Below are 18,903 nucleotides of genomic sequence, written 5' to 3' on the forward strand. Positions count from 1 at the left end.
CTCCCTATAGAAGGCTCCTATATTCTGTCAGTACAATGACTTGTGGGCACAGGCTCCCTATAGAAGGCTCCTATATTCTGTCAGTACACTGTGACTGACTTGTGGGCACAGGCTGGCTATAGAAGGCTCCTATATTCTGTCAGTACAATGACTTGTGGGCACAGGCTCCCTATAGAAGGCTCCTATATTCTGTCAGTACAATGACTTGTGGGCACAGGCTGGCTATAGAAGGCTCCTATATTCTGTCAGTACAATGACTTGTGGGCACAGGCTCCCTATAGAAGGCTCCTATATTCTGTCAGTACAATGACTTGTGGGCACAGGCTCCCTATAGAAGGCTCCTATATTCTGTCAGTACACTGTGACTTGTGGGCACAGGCTCCCTATAAAAAGCTCCTATATTTGCTTCTCGGCGGCCATAGTCTCCCACACTCCGCCATTCCTCAGTATAAAATGCCTTTCGCCTCAGTAATCAATTCACAATCACAACCCGCTGGTTCCCGCCGCGCACGTGACCACGGCAGGCTCCAACCGGTCATGTGACATGATAGCCCCGCCCTACCGGAGTCGTCACTAACAGCGGTACACGTGACCGGAAATCTGTTATTTTCTCCCTGGAGTCCGCGGAGCGTCTGTGGTCTGTGTGGCCCCTCAGGTAGAGGACGCGGGGCCCCGCTCTGCCTCATTATTGTCAGTGGTCCGCCATATGTGATGTGTTATTGTTCTATCTCCTAGATAAATGTAAGGTATTAGGGTGTTCCGGGTGTGGGGCAGTTGTGGGGTGTCGCTGACTGTTCGGGGGTGTCTGTGTGTGTTGGGGGGGGGGGGAGGGGTTGCTGCGCGTATTGTTTGTTGGGAGGCGGGGTGTCCCTGGGTGTGGGGTGTCGCTGACTTTTAGGGTTCAGAGCCCCCTTCATAAGTGTCGTCTTTGCTCCCGCAGGACATGTGACTGGATTGTGTCGGAGATCTGACATGTATACGCCGCAGGCCACACTCCCTGACCACAGAGATGTCAAGCAGGTAAGGTTGTCACCTGTTCTTCTGGGGTCACTCTGCTCTAGTGTACCATTCATGTCACAGCCACCAGACAAGGGCTTCTCCAACCCCTATAATGCCCAGGCCCCTCATACAGGTTATACTTAACCCACTCCCTTTCACTCTCGTCGATTTTATCTCTGTATGAGAGATCCTGGCATTTGGGGGGCATTGTAGGGGTCAGATAACCCCTTTAACTGCATTGTGTAGTAACGTCTCTGCCCGAGGCTTATAAATTCAGGACGGCACTCTGATTATTGCCGGAGTCCTTCCTGTCACAGGCTGCAGGGTTCCTCCATTATCTTTAGACAACATTTTATATTGATTGTTGTCAAGGTGCATGTGGGCTGTCATGTGGACACTTCATTTTTTGGGGGATACAGAGCTGTTGCTGTTGGAAGAGAATAGGCAAAGCTTGGCACTGCTGGGCAGGTCACAGTCAGGGCCCCGTTACACTGGCTGATGTTCAGGTAGTGTGAGTGCCAATGGCTGGTAACACATCTATTGGCGCTTGTTTACATCGGCCTGATTATGCTGGCCGATCCAAACTGAATGTGTGAGGAATGATCGCTACCGCAGGCGTTCCTTCCCAATTCAGTTCTGTTAATTATTGGTACCTGATTACACAGTGAGACTAGCTGCTGATAATCGGACATCTTTCATTCTGAAATGATCGTTCGCTAGATTGTCGGCTGATCAGCTGCTCTGTCGTATGAACCAATTATCAAGAACGGGCGTTCTAAGGCCAGACATCCGAGCAAGTTCAATGCGATAAACTCCCAGCGTGTGTCAGTGAGAAGTCCAGTTCTGGCCTCCGCTCCTCTGACAGGATCGCACAGCATTATACCAATTTATAATGTTCTGTAACCCTGAGGGTTCTGGAATCTACTGAATTACACTGACATAATGCTGTCAGCTTAATACAATACATTCCAGGACTCTAAAGCCCCTTGCAGACGAGCGTGTCCGGATGTGTTAAGTAAAAACAGCGCGATTTCGCAAACGAAGCCATTCGGTTTTGTTTGCGGTCGCGTTCAGTTTTTATTGCGTGGGTGCAATGCGATTTACTGCGTTTTGCACGTGCGTGATAAAAACGGAATGTTTACAAACAACATTTCTTAGCAACCATCCGTGAAAATTGCATCCGCACTTGCTTGCGGATGCGATTTTCACGCAGCTCTATTCACTTCTATGGGGCCAGCGTTGCGTGAAAATAGCAGAATATAGAACATGCTTCGATATTTCACACAACGCAAAAGTGATGCGTGAAAACCACCACTCATGTACACGGACCCATTGGAATGAATGGGTCCGGATTCCATGCGGGCGCAATGTGTTCGCATCACGCATTGCACCCGCGCAGAATTCTCGCTCGCGTGAAAGGGGGCTAAGGGTTACACAGCATCGTAAATCAGTATAATGTGGTGCGATCCTGTCAGAGGAGCGGAGGAAAGAACTGGGCTTCTCACTGACACACGCTGCGAGTTTATCGCATTGAACTCTCGTGTGTGTGTCTTACATTACGAAGGTCTGGGCCGGAGCGTCACTGTATGGCTCATAGGCATTAGTATTATTATGTATCACCTTATTATAGACTAGTTCTTATATACTGTTTTCTGATTGTATAGTTTATTCTGTTCTCTTTTCACTTAGTGATTAAGGGGGCGAGCAACAGCCCTATGCCAGTTTCTGACATAAAAAAAAAAGTTGCAAGACTTTTTAACTTTTTGCCGCACACAGCATTTTTACTCCGTCCTTGCCGCTTGGGAGTGGTGGGGACCTGGCAAGGGCCTGGAAACAGGGGGAAAAGTGGAGTAGATTTCCTTCCAGTCGCATGGACTGCCGGCGTTGCACCTAATGTATGAGAAGGTCTGCGCCTATTTGGGAGCTTCCTCTGGCAGCGCAGGGGCTGTTAAAGACTGGCGTAAAAAGCCAGCGTTTAATAAATGACCCCCCATTTTCCTCTATGGGAGAATATTATGAGCGTGCCCTCACATGAAGGATTAAAGTATCTCTATCGCCTATTGTCTTCTATGTCATGTGCCGTAAAGGGAACTTGTCGGGTCTGTTCTTCCTCCCTCTCGGAAAGCGGAAATCTGTCAATCAGTGGCAGGGGTTGGACCTGCTTATCATAATACATTGGACTCCTTGCTGGAAGGACACTGCATTGACTGACATTATTCACACACAAGTAATAGACTGGGATCAGCCTGCGTCACTATTTTCTGCTGCTCTCAGAGCTGAAGCTGACATTTTACCTTCAAAAGGGAACTTGTCACTTGGAAAATCCAGCTCAGTCTGCAGGCCGCACCCGTTATAGAGCAGGAGGCGCTGATCAGATTGATGTATAGTTCTGTGGGGAAAGATTCAGTGTAAAGGACCTGATCGGTGGGAGTCACCCAGGACCCCCATGATCAGCTGTTTGAGAGGGCACCGACGCTGGCAGTAGTTCTGCGGCCTTCTCGTAGCTCGCCGTACATTGTGTAGCAGCTGTGCTTGGTATCGCATCTCTGCCCCATTCACCTCTATGGGGCTGAGCTGCGTCTAGGCCATGTGACCAGTGAGTGTGACGTCACTCGGCCTAGGCTAAGCTGCAAGTGCTGATCAGCTACTGGTGACCTATCCAGAGGAAAGCCTCTGCTGCTTCTAGTCTTAGGAGTCCTGTGGTCTGTCCTCTATCTCTGTGTGCTTAGACTGTCAGACCACCCACCTGACTCGCCTGGAAAGAGCAGAGATTTAAATGGCTAGATTACAGGTTTTGCTGGATCTTTTCCCACAAATATGTATCTCAATCTGCTCAGCTCCTCCTGCGCTATAACACGCTGACTGCACTGCATTTTCAATCTGACAGGTTCCGTTTTCCCCATATGAGATTGCAGGGTGCATGCTTGGTGCCATGCAGGAAGAGGAGGAGCTGAGTATTCTGAATTCTGTAGGGAAGAGGAGGTACTAGGCTGTCCCTGTTGAGGGCATGCTGTGTGATGTGCAGGGAGGGAGGAGGAGGAGCTGAGCCCCATTACCCTGTGTAATCTTTCTTCAGCTTTATAAGGCCTCATGCACATGACCGTAGTTTCGGTCCACATCCAATCACATTTTTTGCGGATTAGATGCGGACCCATTTATTTCAGTGAGGCCGCAAAAGATGGGGACAGCACTCCGTTTGTCCATTTCTTGACCCCGCAAAAAAAAAAAAATAGCACATGTCCTATTCTTGTCCGTTATGCAGGATGCACACGGCCGGTATCTGTGTTTTGCGGATCTGCGATTTGCAAATATAGATGCGGCCATGCACTTGAAGCCTAATGAAGGTGTTGCTATTCATTGTAACCTCCCCACCTTATTTGCAGCTTGGGCTGATGTTGAGAAGTGACCTCTACAGGGAGTGTCAGTCTGTTGACGGCTTCAGCTGTGAGAGTGGAAACTGAAAGATTTCAAGAAAATACATTTCACGAAAAATCTAAAAGCGACATTTATAGCATATGGAAAGGGTATGCCATAAAGGTGAACTAACAGCACACCGCACACTTCTTTGTTCACTTTGGGGGCCCTTTCTTGGGATAGGTGGGACCAGGACCTATCAGACATTTTTGGCACATCCATAAATGTCCCGGATGGGGCAAACCCTTTAATGTAAAAACTTGATCTAAGCAGTCAACCTTTTTCTGATCGATTTCCTGTAATACTGTTTTCTTCCACTGGTGACAGAATATAGCAAAAAAGTTATCGTCCTCGCTCCGTGCCCTTCAGATGCGCTATGTGACTACTGATGATGTCATCACTAGCGACGATGATGATGCTATTAGCTTCTGTGTGGCCCTGGAAGCCATCTTCATCCATGGACTTAAAGTGAAGTTTATCAGAACACAAGCCGGCAAAAGGAGGAACAAGGGGCGCCAGGTCCCCTTACCCCAGCCGGCCTTCTGGCCTCTTCTGAAAGCAATCACTCACCGGTCAGTATATGGAGAGACGGTACTCCGACATTACAACTGTACTTCTCCCTCCTCTGCATACTGTCCTGTCTTTACTCTCTTTACTGGTCTCTCCTCTGTGTACTGTCCTGTCTTTACTCTTTATACTGGTCTCTCCTGTGTGTACGGTCCTACCATTACTTTCTATACTGGTATACTCTGTATACTGTCCTACCATTACTTTCTATACTGGTCTGTCCTGTGTACTGTCCTACCATTACTCTTTATACTGGTCTTTTCTACCATTACTCTCTATACTGGTCTGTCCTCTGTGTACTGTCCTACCATTACTTTCTATACTGGTCTGTCCTGTGTGTGTACTGTCCTACCATTACTGTCTATACTGGTCTCTCCTCTGTATACTGTCCTGTCTTTACTCTCTATACTGGTCTCTCCTGTGTGTACTGTCCTGTCTTTACTCTTTATACTGGTCTCTCCTGTGTGTACGGTCCTACCATTACTTTCTATACTGGTCTGTCCTCTGTGTACTGTCCTACCATTACTTTCTATATTGGTCTGTCCTGTGTGTGTACTGTCCTACCATTGCTCTCTATACTGGTCTCTCCCCTGTATACTGTCCTACCATTACTCTCTATACTGGTCTGTCCTCTGTCTACTGTTCTACCATTACTCTTTATAATGGTCTGTTCTACCATTACTTTCTATACTGGTCTGTCCTCTGTGTACTGTCCTGTGATTACTCTCTATACTGGTGTCTCCTCTGTGTACTGTCCTATGATTACTCTCTATACTGGTCTCTCCTCTGTGTACTGTCCTACCATTACTCTTTATACTGGTGCCTCCTCTGTGTACTGTCCTACCATTACTCTCTATACTGGTGCCTCCTCTGTGTACTGGCCTGGTGTTACTCTATACTGGTGCCTGCTCTGTCTACTGGCCTGGTGTTACTCTCTATACTGGTGCCTCCTCTGTCTACTGGCCTGGTGTTACTCTCTATACTGGTGCCTCCTCTGTGTACAGGCCTGGTGTTACTCTCTATACTGCTGTCTCCTCTGTATACTGGCCTGCTTCTATACTGCCAGCGGGTTGATGCTTAATTATTATTTTCTTTACTCTTGTCTTGCAGGGACGTTACCACTCAGCTGGAGAAGATAAGTTACATAAACAGTGACGTGGGCCGTTGCCGCTCCTGGTTGCGTCTGGCTCTCAACGAATCTCTAATGGAGTGTTATTTCCTCACTCTACAGAGGGAGAAGTCTCACTTGCTGGAGTATTACCAGCCATTTGCACTGCTGCTGGATGCAGAGGATTGTGATGTTGTTCTCAGCTACCTGCAGGGCCTCTCCTCCCTGACATTCTCTCTGTCATACAAGTCTTCCATTCTGAATGAGTGGACGGCGTCCCCTCTGACCTTGTCAGGGCTGTGGCTGGAGAACACTGAGCGCGTGGTTCAGTATGAGCCGCACAGGAGGAAATCCCTGGATTCTGTCTCCCAGTCTTCTGGGTCTGATGACACCAACAATTCAATGATCAGAAACACTAAGAGGCAACTTGAGTCTTCTTCTCTAAGCCTGGATAACAGCACCTCATCTTCCCAGCTTTCGTCCAGCCTGGGATCTGATGAACAACCACTAAACCAGGCCCCAGTGCCTCCTGCATCCCCCCAGATCTCTGCGTTTTCCCGTCCGCTTCCAGACACCTGTGATGTTGTGGAGGGTGCTCATGCTGACATGGAGTAAGTATGGGTGGGGATGGAAAACCAAGGCAGGATGCAGACATTATTTCCACTTCTGTTTTCTTTACTGCAGATCACGTAAATGTGAAAGCCTTGAGTCACGTGTGGTGGAAGTTAAGTCTGTGCCTCCGTCACATGGCTGCCTCTGGGACTTTGTACGATTGTGATCTTGTAGATAGACAGCAATAGGTGGATGCTAGGAGCTGACAACTGATGTTTAACACTTTCTGATTCCCAGGGACACAGACGCTGAGACCCCTGACACAACATCTCAATGTCCTCTGTATCAAATACCCATCCCTGAAATCCTAAAATCTGACGAAGAGTACAAGGAAGCTGAAGAGATTCCAGCAGCAGACACACCCAAGGCTGCACCCCTCAATGACCGTGTCCAAGAGGACGACCTCACGGTCTCTGAACCTCTTCCTCCTGCTCCCCCCACACATGAAGTGGATGCCTACTGTATACCTGTTACCCTTGGCAGTAGGTCTCTCTCAGCAGAGGCATCTCCAGCTGCAGAACTCCCAGTGAGTACCTGTTGTAGTGCTGGTAACTATTGTGCTGAAGGAAAACAATCTGCCTGTCTATGCCTGTGGTATGTGGATTCTCTCAGCCCACTACTGTTCCTCTTATCCCTGTCTTCCTTTTGCTGTGTACCTCTTGCTCTCTGACTCTAGGTATAGTGGATATTACTATCAGAGCAGAGTAGGGCTGAAACGATTCATCTATGTAATCGAGGCAAAAAAATCCTCGATGCAATTTCCCTGCATCGAGGATTCGTTTAAATCACATGACCACGGAGCGTAAGTGAAGTGAAGCCTCTCACTCACCGCTCCGTGGCCTCCCGACTCGGCACCGCGCTGCACTGGCCAGGGCTTTGCGTGCACACATCGTCAGCACCGCTGCCTGACGCGGTGTGTGACGTCAGGTCCCTCCCAGTGCATGCTGGGAAGAAGACGCGGTCAGTCTCCTGCAGACTCCATGTCCGCGCACTGCCAGAAAAGGTAAGTATAAAGTTAGAGGGGGGTTTGAAGGGGTACCTGTGATTTGAAGGGGCTGATGGCGCTGGGGGACATGGATGACAATGGCATGGAGGGGCTGATGGCGCTGGGGGAGTGGGGGATGGGACATGGATGGCATAGAAGGGCTGATGCTGCTGGGTGGGGGATATGGCATGGAGGGGCTGATCTGATGGCACGGGGGGAGTGGGGGACATGGTGGATGGCATAGAGGCACTGGGGGAGGAGGACATGGCAATGGAAGGCATGGAGGGGCAGATAGCACTGGGGGAGTGGAGGACATGGTGGATGGCATGGAGGCACTGGAGGAGGGGGATATGGCATGGAGGGGCAGATGGCACTGGGGGAGTGGAGGACATGGTGGATGGCATGGAGGCACTGGAGGAGGGGGATATGGCATGGAGGGGCAGATGGCACTGGGGGAGTGGAGGACATGGTGGATGGCATGGAGGCACTGGAGGAGGGGGATATGGCATGGAGGGGCAGATGGCACTGGGGGAGTGGGAGACATGGCAAAAGAACAGCCTGCTGGAGTATACCGTATTGGGTATAGTCGGATACAACCAGCTATATGCTCTCATTCACTGTAATGTGGTCCAAGGCCATCTGGTCATGTTTCGGCATACATGCTTGGTATCGTCCAAAGTGTGTTTTTGTGTTTTTTTTTTTTTTGGTCCGGCCAAAACCTAGCTTGAATGCTGTAACAAGGCCGAACCCCATTAGTCAATCGCTGCAGCAGCCGGCAGTATACAGATATACCCAATATGGTACATTCTGGCTGGCTGTTCTTCTGAATGTATATTGTAGCTGTGAACGAAGCCTTATGTGTGTGCAACTATTTGCTATACCACTGTAAGAAATAAAAATATTGTTTTTATAAAGCAATACGTTATTTTAAGAAGATTTTTCTTATTAGATTACTCGATTAATCGTAAAAATAATCTGTAGAATACTCGATTGCAAAAATAATAGTTTCCTGCAGCCCTAGAGCAGAAATTAGTGGAGCATTTGTTTTTTTTTCATCTGTCCAGAAAAGCCAGAGCTGGATCTCTGAAGATGATTTCCAGACAGAATGTCCTGTTATTGCATTAGCGGAGTCTAGAATTGGAAACTTGGCCTCCCATCTGCCTGATGCCACCAGCTCGGAGTCCCTGAAGCCGCCCGGTGCAGCCTTTCATGTAGTGCACCGCAGACAGATAGGTATTTCCAGTCTGTTCACTGCTTTCCTTGTGACATCTTATCTTAGGTCTTGTTCTGATTCTAATATGTTCTACAGGACTTCCCAACCCATTCCGTGGTCTACTGATGCTGGGCTCTCTGGAACGTAAACATGCCTTAGGTCTGTACAAGCCTTATTACTGTGAACTGACACCGTATGAGCTTCGCCTGTGCTTGGAGGGAGAGGAGCAGAACTGTGCAGAGAATTGTTCTCTGCTGCGCTGTGAGTCAGTGGGCCCCGCACACAGCGATGGTCGCTTTGACGTTCAGTTTTCTAATAAAAGATTGTATCTGAGGGCGCCATCTAAAAACGAGGCCCAGGACTGGGTGGACAGAATTCAGGAAGCTGTGCAAAAATTTCGACCACCGCAGGATGATGGTTGGGAGATTTTACATTGTCCAAAGTCCCCACAAAATGCTGAGCTTCCCGATGAGGGAGTATCTCCCTGCCGGGTGTTTGACTGGACTTTTCAAGTGGAAGTGGAGTCAGATGCTTTGAAAGAGTCCATTCTGTACATGAAGGTGCACAAATCTTGGATGAGGTTCATGTTTTCATTGTCTGAGCGAGCACTGAAATGTTTCCAGCTCCGGAGCAGTGAGAAGTCTCTGTACAATGTTTATACTGTCGAGATGGTGAAGGACATTCTGCCGGACTCCAGCCTTGGAAGTCCCTCCTGCTTCCGGCTGGTGACCACAAAGGGCTCTCTGCAGCTACAGGCAGAGAATGCAGCTGAAGCCCGAACCTGGAGAGAGCTTGTCCGAGCTGTGTTCCTGGAATTGGAAGATGATGCTGTGATTTTCCTGAGGACTGCAAACTTCCACATTAAACCTCACATCAGGGATCACTTGCTCTTTCAGTATCTCCTGCATATCCCCACTGAGCGAGGACTGGACACCCAGAACTTTAAGTGTGCAGGTGGGTGGCTGCTGTGTGCGATGTAGCGGCTGCCGTTGCTTTGTGTGGGTGTTACTTGTCTCCTCTCATTGTAGGCTGCCATAAACAGATTGGATTGCAGTTTGGGAAGGCGAAATTGTGTGCATTTTCTGGTTTGTACTATTGTGACTTGTGTCATCAGGATGAAGTGTCCATTATCCCTTCCAGGATTGTGCATAACTGGGATCTGATGGAACGAGCGGTGAGTACAGCAGGGATCTGTGCACTGCCCAGTTTGGTGTTTATTTCCTGGTGGTTTAGGCACCTTTCGTGTTGACTGCTTTACACTCTGCCTGATCTCTTACTAGATGGACATTGAGGTGGCGCACGCTCCTCATCACTGCTCATCTGTCATCTTTGTTTCTTAAAGTGGTTATCTGGGAAATAATAATAATAATGATGATGATAATCCTCAGTATCCAAGTCCCAGCTCCCCTGCCGATCATCTGTTTCAGGGTGCGCCAGTGAGCGCAGCCGGCTCTGAGCAGCTTTCCAAGGACAGCGTCATACATTGTATAGTGGCAGTGCTTGGTATTGCAACTCGGTCTCATTGACTTGAATGGGGCTTTGCTGCAACTAGACCATGTGACCAATGTACAGTGACGTCACATAGCCTAGGAAGAGGCCACAGCGCTCCAGGCCTCTTCTAACAGCTGATTGGCGGGGGTCCCCTGTGTCTAACCCCTGCTGATCTGATATTGATGACCTCTTCAGAGGATAAATGATAACTATCTTTTCCTAGATAACCCCTTTAACTCCTGATGGGGGTGAAGAAGGAAGTTCCTACAAGCTCCATTAAAAGTTGAACTACCAGTTAGGCTGGTTTCACCTAGTGTTTTGTTAATCTTTGATCAGTGATTGTGAGCCAGAAACAGAAGGGGTGCAGATTTCTGCATGATACGTTATTTCTCACTGTCTGTGTGAAAGCGGCTACTTGCTGCTGGTTTCCTCTTGTGATAAAGTGAGCAGTCACCGGTCTCCCCTTCACGTGTCTTATGTGCTTGGTTGCTTTCTGTATGACATTTCAATTGAATATATTCCACACAATGATCTTAGTGGCAAATGAGCACCCTACACCTTTCTGTCCTCTTTGCAGGTGTCCAGACCGGCTCTGAACTTCCTGAAGATGGTGCAGGATGAACCAATCTTTAACCTCAAATACCTAAATGACCGGCTGTATAGGCACACACAGACCATGTGTGAGATAAGCCAAAGCCGGGAGAAGCTGAGGTTATTGGGGGAGTATCTAATGACTTGTCGCAGCGGAGCACTGCAGGAGCTCAGCACAAGGTGAATGTAATAGTCACCCACTACTCGACACATCAGTGTGTGGGACAGACCACGTAGAAATGACATCACAGAGTACAGTACAAGAGAGCCTGTGGCATAGAGACGGGATTTTATCACAGTAAACTTGGCTCTAGGTCACGTGTCAAACACAAGGCCTGTAATATGTGTTAGTACAACAATTTATATTTAAAATCACGTCGCTGCAGCACGCCACAGCTCCACCTCCACGCTATGTAGTAGTAGCGTAGCAGTGGCGCGCTCCGTCGACAGGATTGCAGAGCAGCCGGGAAGGTAATGGTGAGAGCGCAGATCAGCAGCAGGCTATGTGGGGGCAAAACGGTATTAGACTTCCAGCCAGAAAACAAAATAGGTAAGCATTTTTTACCTGTTTGGTGTTATTTAACAATATGTTAACATCGGCCTTATGGTTGCCTTCAACATGCTATAAAGGCATCTACGCCTCACTGGCATTGTTACATTTACACAGTCACAGAATTACTAACGGCCCTTTGAAGACAACCATAAGGCTGATGTGGCCCTCAGCAAAAATGAGTTTGACACCCCTGCTCTAGGTATAAGTCTGTCAGCTCCATCAAGTGGGAGTGAAGGGTTCCACGTAAATTTTGTACATGGAGTCTGATGGTAGAAATTCTCTGAAGCCTTCTCTTCACGATTGCTTGCTACTTATGGTGGCTTCTAATGTTGTGTGTTGCAGTCAGCACTCTTGGCTGTCATGGATATTAAACTCCCTTGTTCTGAGTTCTCCTGAATTTTATCCCAGTGTGAGCCCTCAGTGAGAGACATGGCTTTCTCTAATGGAATGGTAACTAGACACTGGTAGTCACTTAGTGACCACCCATACGCCTTTTTATCACGGTTACTAAGGGGCCCTAGGCTGGGCTGGCGCCTATTCACGGCAGGCCGGTCTAAGCGCTGCATGGGTCCCCCGCTCTCATATTAGAGCCGCGCTCCTGCTCTAACAGCCCCTACCGGTAAAAGTGCTCATCTGTGCGGTTTAACCCCTTACATGCCACAGACAATGGCGCCATCCACATGTAAGCGGTGACAGAGAGAGCGGACTCCCTCTGTCTCCCATCAGCACCCCGCAAGTGAGATCGCAGGGTGCCATTGTGTGTAAAGGTTGGCTGGGACCTGGTGTAGGCCCCAAGCCGCCAACCTTGAGGGTTCCCCAGCAGGCTGTGCCTCTAGTCAATGTCAATATAGACTGACCTTAAAATGCAAATGCCAATACAGTAATACCACTGTAAATGATGGCAATGTTTGCATATTTCTTTGCGCCTGCAGAGTGCGGCTTCATTGCATTTCTTATACTAAGTAGTCACTGCCTGTTTGTCACTTTGTAAGAAGGTTCTGACTGATTTAATGAGAAGGAAACTGATGCCAAGGGTAGGGGCAGTGCCGCCCAATGAGCTGCTTACCAGTCCCATTCTGCAGTACTGAATAACTTCTCTTTTCTACTCACAGCCTAGACCAACGTGAGCATCTCCTGGACTGTGCTCATACTTACAGCATGCAGGACTTGAAGCAGGTGCGGTATCAGTCACTATTTATCCCCATATGTTTGTGGCACTAGACCTGCACTGTCGGCCATCGGCTCTTGGTAACGGTCAGTATTTCTTGCAGATTGCTGATGGAGCATTTGAATATTGCCTCCAGTCTGCCCTAGACTTTGCCAGCAGCCATGTCTATAGGTGTGACCTGTGCAGCCAGAGAGGATTCATCTGTCAGATCTGCAACCAGGATGACATCATCTACCCTTTCCAGTTTGACACCACAACAAGGTGAGTAAGGAAGCCCAAAGCTATTGTCTCTCTCATCAGCTTAATTCTGACAAGAATCCTCCTGCGATTGTGGGTACGTTAAATAACTTGGGGATCATTCATATCATGTCTGTGATGAGGGAATAGATTTGCATACCCAAAACTGTGTTTAAATGTATCCCTGGGAAGATCCATTCACTTTAATGATCCAAATGAGCCATTGAGCTGCTTCCCATCGGTATAGATCTTTTTTGCAGGACACAATAGAGTGCTCTACCATGCCATTATGCCCTGCAAAAAAAAAAAATGTACACAGATGTAAAATGGTAAAACAAAGTTTATCCCCCTCCTGGTCCCCTGCAGGGAACAAGCTAAGTAGATTCAGTGTGAGGTGCCCGGCATATGGGGGAGCATTTGTTAGTCTCGGATAACCCCTTTTAATCTTAAACTTTTTTTTTTTTGCCTTGTTCACGTGACTGAATCCCCTTAGGGATACGTTTTTGAAAGCTGCTTTCGGGTATTCAAACATATCTTCCCCAGCACAAAGCTCAGTGAAGAGCTAATGACGTGAATGTCCACTTACACTAAAGAAATGTCCCTATGGCACAGCAGATAATGTCTTTGGGGTCTGGCTTGTACAGTGATCCCTCAACATACAATGGCCTCAGGATACAATATTTTCAACATACATTGGTCTTTTCTGACCCATCGTAAGATGAAACCAGACTCCACATACAATGTCTCAGACTCAGATCCAACCAATCAAGGCCACTTCTCTGGTAAAATAACTGGATTAGGTGCTAGTTAGGAGCGATCCCTGACTGTTATATGTAAGGACCTGTGTTATCAGTCTTAGTTATCTGCTTATTTTTTTTAAATCTTAATTTTCTCTTATCTTGGATGAAATTTTGGGGCTTTGGAACCGATTACTCAACTTACTATTGTTTCAACATACAATGGTCGCCCTGGAACCAATTAATATTTTATCTTGAGGGACCACTGTATAGACACTACAGGTTGGCCATTCCGTTCTGTAGTCTAGTCGGGTGACGACTGAGGAGTCGGGTATAGGGACAGGAAACATGACAAAAGAGGACAGTTACCTGGATTGTCAATATTCGGTTCTTAAATATAGGCATGCTGGCATTTCTTTATTTTACTCACAGTATATAGCGCTGACGTTTTCCACAGCACTGTACAGACGTCATCATCTGTTGCTGACCCCAGTGAAGCTCACAATCTAAGTTCCCTATCTGTGTGGGAGGAAACCAATGCAAACATGGAGAGAAAAGGCATTGTGGACTATGTGTGGGTCTGCTCCTCTTTAACATGTCATTGCATCCCATCTGCTAACTTAAAGGGGTTATCTCATGATTAATGTAAGAAAATAAAAATCACACATCATATAGTACATGGCAATCTCTCTAGAACCAGCCCTGTATTTCAGATGGATCCAGAGATCTCCCCATTCATTGTTCTGCTAAGTTTATTTTGGGCTGGCAGTTCAGGATGTGTGTCCTTTCTCAGGGAGCGTGTCCTTTCTTCTGAAGCTCTCTCCCTCTAACTGTCACAGTTTCTTACAGTAGATACAGCTGGTGGCAGTTGTAGTATGGAGCTGAGCCTGTGTGGCCGCCTTAGTAATGTAAAAGGTGGATGGAGAAATAAGGAAAAGCTCAAACAGCAGGTGGCGCTATACAGGTGTAGTTTATTGAATTACCCAGTGGCTAAACTAAATTTGTAATTATTTGCAGTTCAAAAAAAAGTATTCAGACCTAGGTTTGAATAATGTGAAAAAAAAAAAAAAAACTTTCCATGGGACAACCCCTTTAAGTGGTACAGCAGTCTATTTGTGGCTGTCTTGGCTCATTGACATCCATTATTTTTTTTTTAAATCAGATATTTCTTTATTAACATTTTCCAGTCTTATTTTATCACATTAACATGATATTTTGTAGACCACAGATGTATACATTATCTGTCATATATAGTATATAATATATACATTCTATTACACATATCTACATAGGACATGGCATAAATCCACATATAGCCTCTGGTATCAAAAGTATCTTCAATGTGAGTACAATTATCCATCCTAAACAAATAAACCCATACCTCCCCCCCCCCCCTCCCTAATCCCTTTAAGGCAGGACACACTCCTAAAACATCTTCCTTAGTCATCACTCTCGGGGTGTCGGCACCACATTACTCTTAAATAAGCCATCTACCATCATCTAATTCCAATCAGCGATGTTCCATATAACATCCTAGTCCATCATCAATCTTCCCATACAGCCACATTCTAGTTCCAGGTAACCCCCTCACTATCAGGCTTCTATAAATGCCCCACACACCTGCCACCATCCAATATTCTATATATATCATTGACATCCATTATTAACATCTTCTGACTTGCAGTATCTCAGTTGCCAAGGTTCACAGTTAAGTGTTCAAGAAAAATGATTCAAATATTCAATATATGCACTTTACTGGAACACTCAATATATCCATTACACATCCAAAAAATATGAGTAAACTAGGTTCCTTTAATAATAAATCAAATTTTATCGAACATGATTAAAATACACGAATAACTACGTATCAATAGTGGGGAATCGAAATAATATGCCATATACCTTCACCCTACGCTATATAGCAATTTAAAACATTCCCAGAAGAGGGCTCCTCCTGACGAAGCCAGACCGCGAAACGCGCATTGAGGAAGCTTGCCACACGCACAGCGGCACTTTGGTATGTTATTCAGATAAGCACTTTACTGCCAGAATCTTATTTAGTTCGTAGGGTGAAGGTGATTATTGCATCTGCACAAGTTATAGGTAGTCTTTATGGGACTCCATTTTAATGTGGTTGTATTCATGCTGTATTAATTGTACTTCATGTGAGATAGCTAGTAGAGCATTTAGTTATGGCATTAATCATGTATTCTGGATACTTAATCAGGATGCATTGATATGTGGCATATTTTGATTCCCTACTATTGATACGTAGTTATTAGTGTATTTTAATCATGTTCAATAAAATTAGATTTATTATTAAAGGAACCTAGTTTACTCATATTTTTGGGATGTGTAAAGGTTCACAGTTAGGCCTCATGCACACAACCGTATGTCATTTCTGGCCCGCAAAATACAGATACCGTTCCAGGGAGTTCTGCATGTATGGCGAGCTGCATTTTGAGAGGTCTGTGGATGATGTATGAGGCTTCATCCATGCAAGTGCACCTTCGATGGGCCGGGTTCTTGCTGATTCAGCCGGATGCTTGAAGATCCTGCATCCCCAGTGGATTCTTAGCTGTAATTGCTATATGGCATGCAAGTCTTTAGAAGTGAATTTGTAAGGGTACTTTCACACTAGCGGCAGGACGGATCCGACAGGCTGTTCACCCTGTCGGATCCGTCCTGTCGTTATTTTGCCGGACCGCCGCTCCGTCCCCATTGACTATAATAGGGACGGCGCTCCGGCGCAGCACGTCAGTGCACGACGAGAGGCTGTCGGACTAAAAGTACTGCATGTCTGACTTTTTAGTCTGGCGGCCTATCACTGTGCACTGTCGTGGCGAAATAGCGGCAGGACGGATCTGACAGGGTGAACAGCCTGTCGGATCTGTCCTGCTGCTAGTGTCAAAGTACCCTAAGGAATCTGGCTGCACTCTGGATACAAAGCCACAAGATCAGAACTGGCTATAAAGGGTCCACTTCGGCTCAGTCATTTTGCACTGTCCCTAGTGGTCAGACGTCATCTCTGCTGCTGTTTTTAAAGTGGAACAACCCTGTTAGCAGTAAGGATATTCCCATTTTGTATGGTTTTTAGAAAGTGCTTGAAAACCGTAGAACCTGGAGGAAACTACAGCACATGGAGAACATCAAACTCTAAGCAGAGAACCCTGGTACCATGCAGCCCAGTACTGAAGATGATAATCTGTAAATGTCAAACAGGTGCACGTCCGGGCTGACTATAGCTGGAAGTCTGACCCAGTTACCCTGCAATCCACAGTCTACAGCCAACATTGTTTTCTTATAAAAAATAAAAAAGCCACCGTTGATAGATGTCCTTTTAATTCTTTATCCTGCAGTCATGAATTGGTTAATGATGTATACAACATGTGCAGGAAAGCTGACATCAATCTGCTGTGTCCAATCAGTTTACAGCAATGATTTGTTTCCAGCCCCTCCACTAGTTGGCAGTAGCAGCTCAGCCTTTTATTCTCTTTTCTAGGTGTGGGGAGTGTAAAGCCGTGTTTCATAAACCCTGCAAAACGCCCGCTACTCTGTGCCCACGATGTGAGAGACGGAGGAAGTTCCAAAACCAGCGGGTGAGGATGTGAGCCTCGTGGAGCCACATCCAAAGCCCCATCTGCTTCAGTTTGCACATAGCCGGATGGTATCATACTTGTCACTTTATTCTTGTACATAGATTGTGTATGTATATTGTGTAGATAGATCCCAGACATTTGTACCTGGACCTGAAAGCCTTTTACACGGAGGCTGCGCGTCTCCATTTGTTTCTCTGCTACCAGATGGTCTTCCATGTAGCAGACAAGTCATGGCCAAGAGCCTCTCTATGGAGGAGGACACCATTGTACATCCTGCTCTCTGCAGAGTTATTTTTGTATCATCAGGTATTTTTATATTCAGTGACTGGAAGAGTCCGACCTCGTGCCTTGTCCTCTGGGGCAGATGAGAAGATGTCTATTGAGAGCGGATCATGGGGGAATTTGCCAACATCTTTATGCTCATGTTCGTCACTGTCTGGCAGCTTGGCCAGTTTTATGTCATTGCCATATAACTAATCTTCTAGCATTTTATATAGAAGAGGGCTAACATGCAGACCCCCTCCCTCCTGGGGTGTAATATTTTAGTCTCTTCCATCATGACAGATGTGAGTGTGATACTGACAGCAACATTAATATAGGAACACCTTGAATGATCTGAAACTGCTACCAAATGTAGGAGACCAGAGCAGTGCACTAAGTGCCAGAGTCCTCAATGTAACAGGGCAGCTCATACATCTGGGACTAGTGCCTCTACCCATCAGGACAGTGCAGATCATTACCCTGGGGCCTGTGCCCTCCACCCATTAGGACAGTGCAGCTCATTACCCTGGGGCCAGTGCCCTCCACCTATCAGGACAGGGCAGCTCATGAACCTGGGGCCAGTGCCTCTACCCATCAGGACAGTGCAGCTCATTACACTAGGGCCAGTTCCCTCCACCTATCAGAACAGTGCAGATCATTATCCTGGGGCTAGTGCCCTCCACCCATCAGGACAGCGCAGTTGATAAACCTGGTGCCAGTGCCCTCCACCCATCAGGACAGTGCAGATCATCACCCTGGTGCCAGTGCCCTCCACCCATCAGGACAGCACAGTTCATAAACCAGGGGCCAGTGCCCTCCACCCATCAGGACAGTGCAGCTCATCACCCTGGTGCCAGTGCCCTCCACCCATCAGGACACGGCAGCTCATAAACCTGGGGCCAGTGCCCTCCACCCATCAGGACAGTGCAGCTCATAAACCTGGTGCCAGTGCCCTCCACCCATCAGGACAGCGCAGTTGATAAACCTGGTGCCAGTGCCCTCCACCCATCAGGACAGTGCAGATCATCACCCTGGTGCCAGTGCCCTCCACCCATCAGGACACGGCAGCTCATAAACCTGGGGCCAGTGCCCTCCACCCATCAGGACAGTGCAGCTCATGAACCAGGCGCTCCACCCATCAGGACAGTGCAGCTCATCACCCTGGTGCCAGTGCCCTCCACCCATCAGGATAGTTCAGCTCATAAACTTGGGCGTTTCTTTTACTCATGAGGGCAGTGCAGCTCTTGCACCACTCAGGGCCATCGCCACCCACCCATCATGGCAGTGCAGCTCACCTTGTTGCTGCAGTGATGATGTTCTACTAGGTGGAGGGGACAGCTTGGTTTGCTGTGGTTGCTTGTGTGTCAC

At 47.3% G+C, this 18,903-nt stretch overlaps 1 protein-coding gene across 4 annotated transcripts; it reads left to right on the plus strand.

Annotated features, from left to right (window-relative positions):
• Positions 1–571: 571 nt before the first annotated feature.
• Positions 572–18,619, plus strand: PLEKHM1 (pleckstrin homology and RUN domain containing M1). 4 transcript variants are annotated; one of them, XR_005779420.1, is made up of 13 exons: positions 572–655; positions 941–1,020; positions 4,741–4,985; positions 6,091–6,699; positions 6,938–7,226; positions 8,750–8,918; positions 8,995–9,852; positions 9,927–10,072; positions 10,967–11,160; positions 12,646–12,709; positions 12,805–12,962; positions 17,178–18,293; positions 18,340–18,619. XR_005779420.1 is itself a non-coding variant. In XM_040434695.1 (12 exons), the coding sequence occupies exons 2-12, from the start codon at positions 973–975 to the stop codon at positions 17,284–17,286; spliced, it is 2,889 nt and encodes a 962-aa protein (XP_040290629.1). In that variant the 5' UTR covers positions 572–655; positions 941–972; the 3' UTR covers positions 17,287–18,619. The 4 variants fall into 4 exon arrangements, 3 of the variants coding, with proteins under 3 accessions (XP_040290629.1, XP_040290630.1, XP_040290631.1); XM_040434695.1 differs by having other exon boundaries at positions 17,178–18,619; XM_040434696.1 differs by having other exon boundaries at positions 592–741; positions 17,178–18,619.
• The last annotated feature ends 284 nt before the right edge of the window (positions 18,620–18,903 follow it).

Source organism: Bufo bufo, chromosome 6 (assembly GCF_905171765.1).
Source record: "Bufo bufo chromosome 6, aBufBuf1.1, whole genome shotgun sequence".
Classification (NCBI taxonomy): domain Eukaryota; kingdom Metazoa; phylum Chordata; class Amphibia; order Anura; family Bufonidae; genus Bufo; species Bufo bufo.

Excerpts from the sequence above, each read along its gene's own strand:
- PLEKHM1 (XM_040434695.1), top strand. The coding sequence starts at position 973 with ATGTATACGCCGCAGGCCACACTCCCTGACCACAGAGATGTCAAGCAG. Across the intron at positions 9,853-9,926 it reads CCAGAACTTTAAGTGTGCAG|GCTGCCATAAACAGATTGGA; the intron begins GTGGGTGGCTGC and ends CTCTCATTGTAG. Across the intron at positions 11,161-12,645 it reads CTGCAGGAGCTCAGCACAAG|CCTAGACCAACGTGAGCATC; the intron begins GTGAATGTAATA and ends TTCTACTCACAG.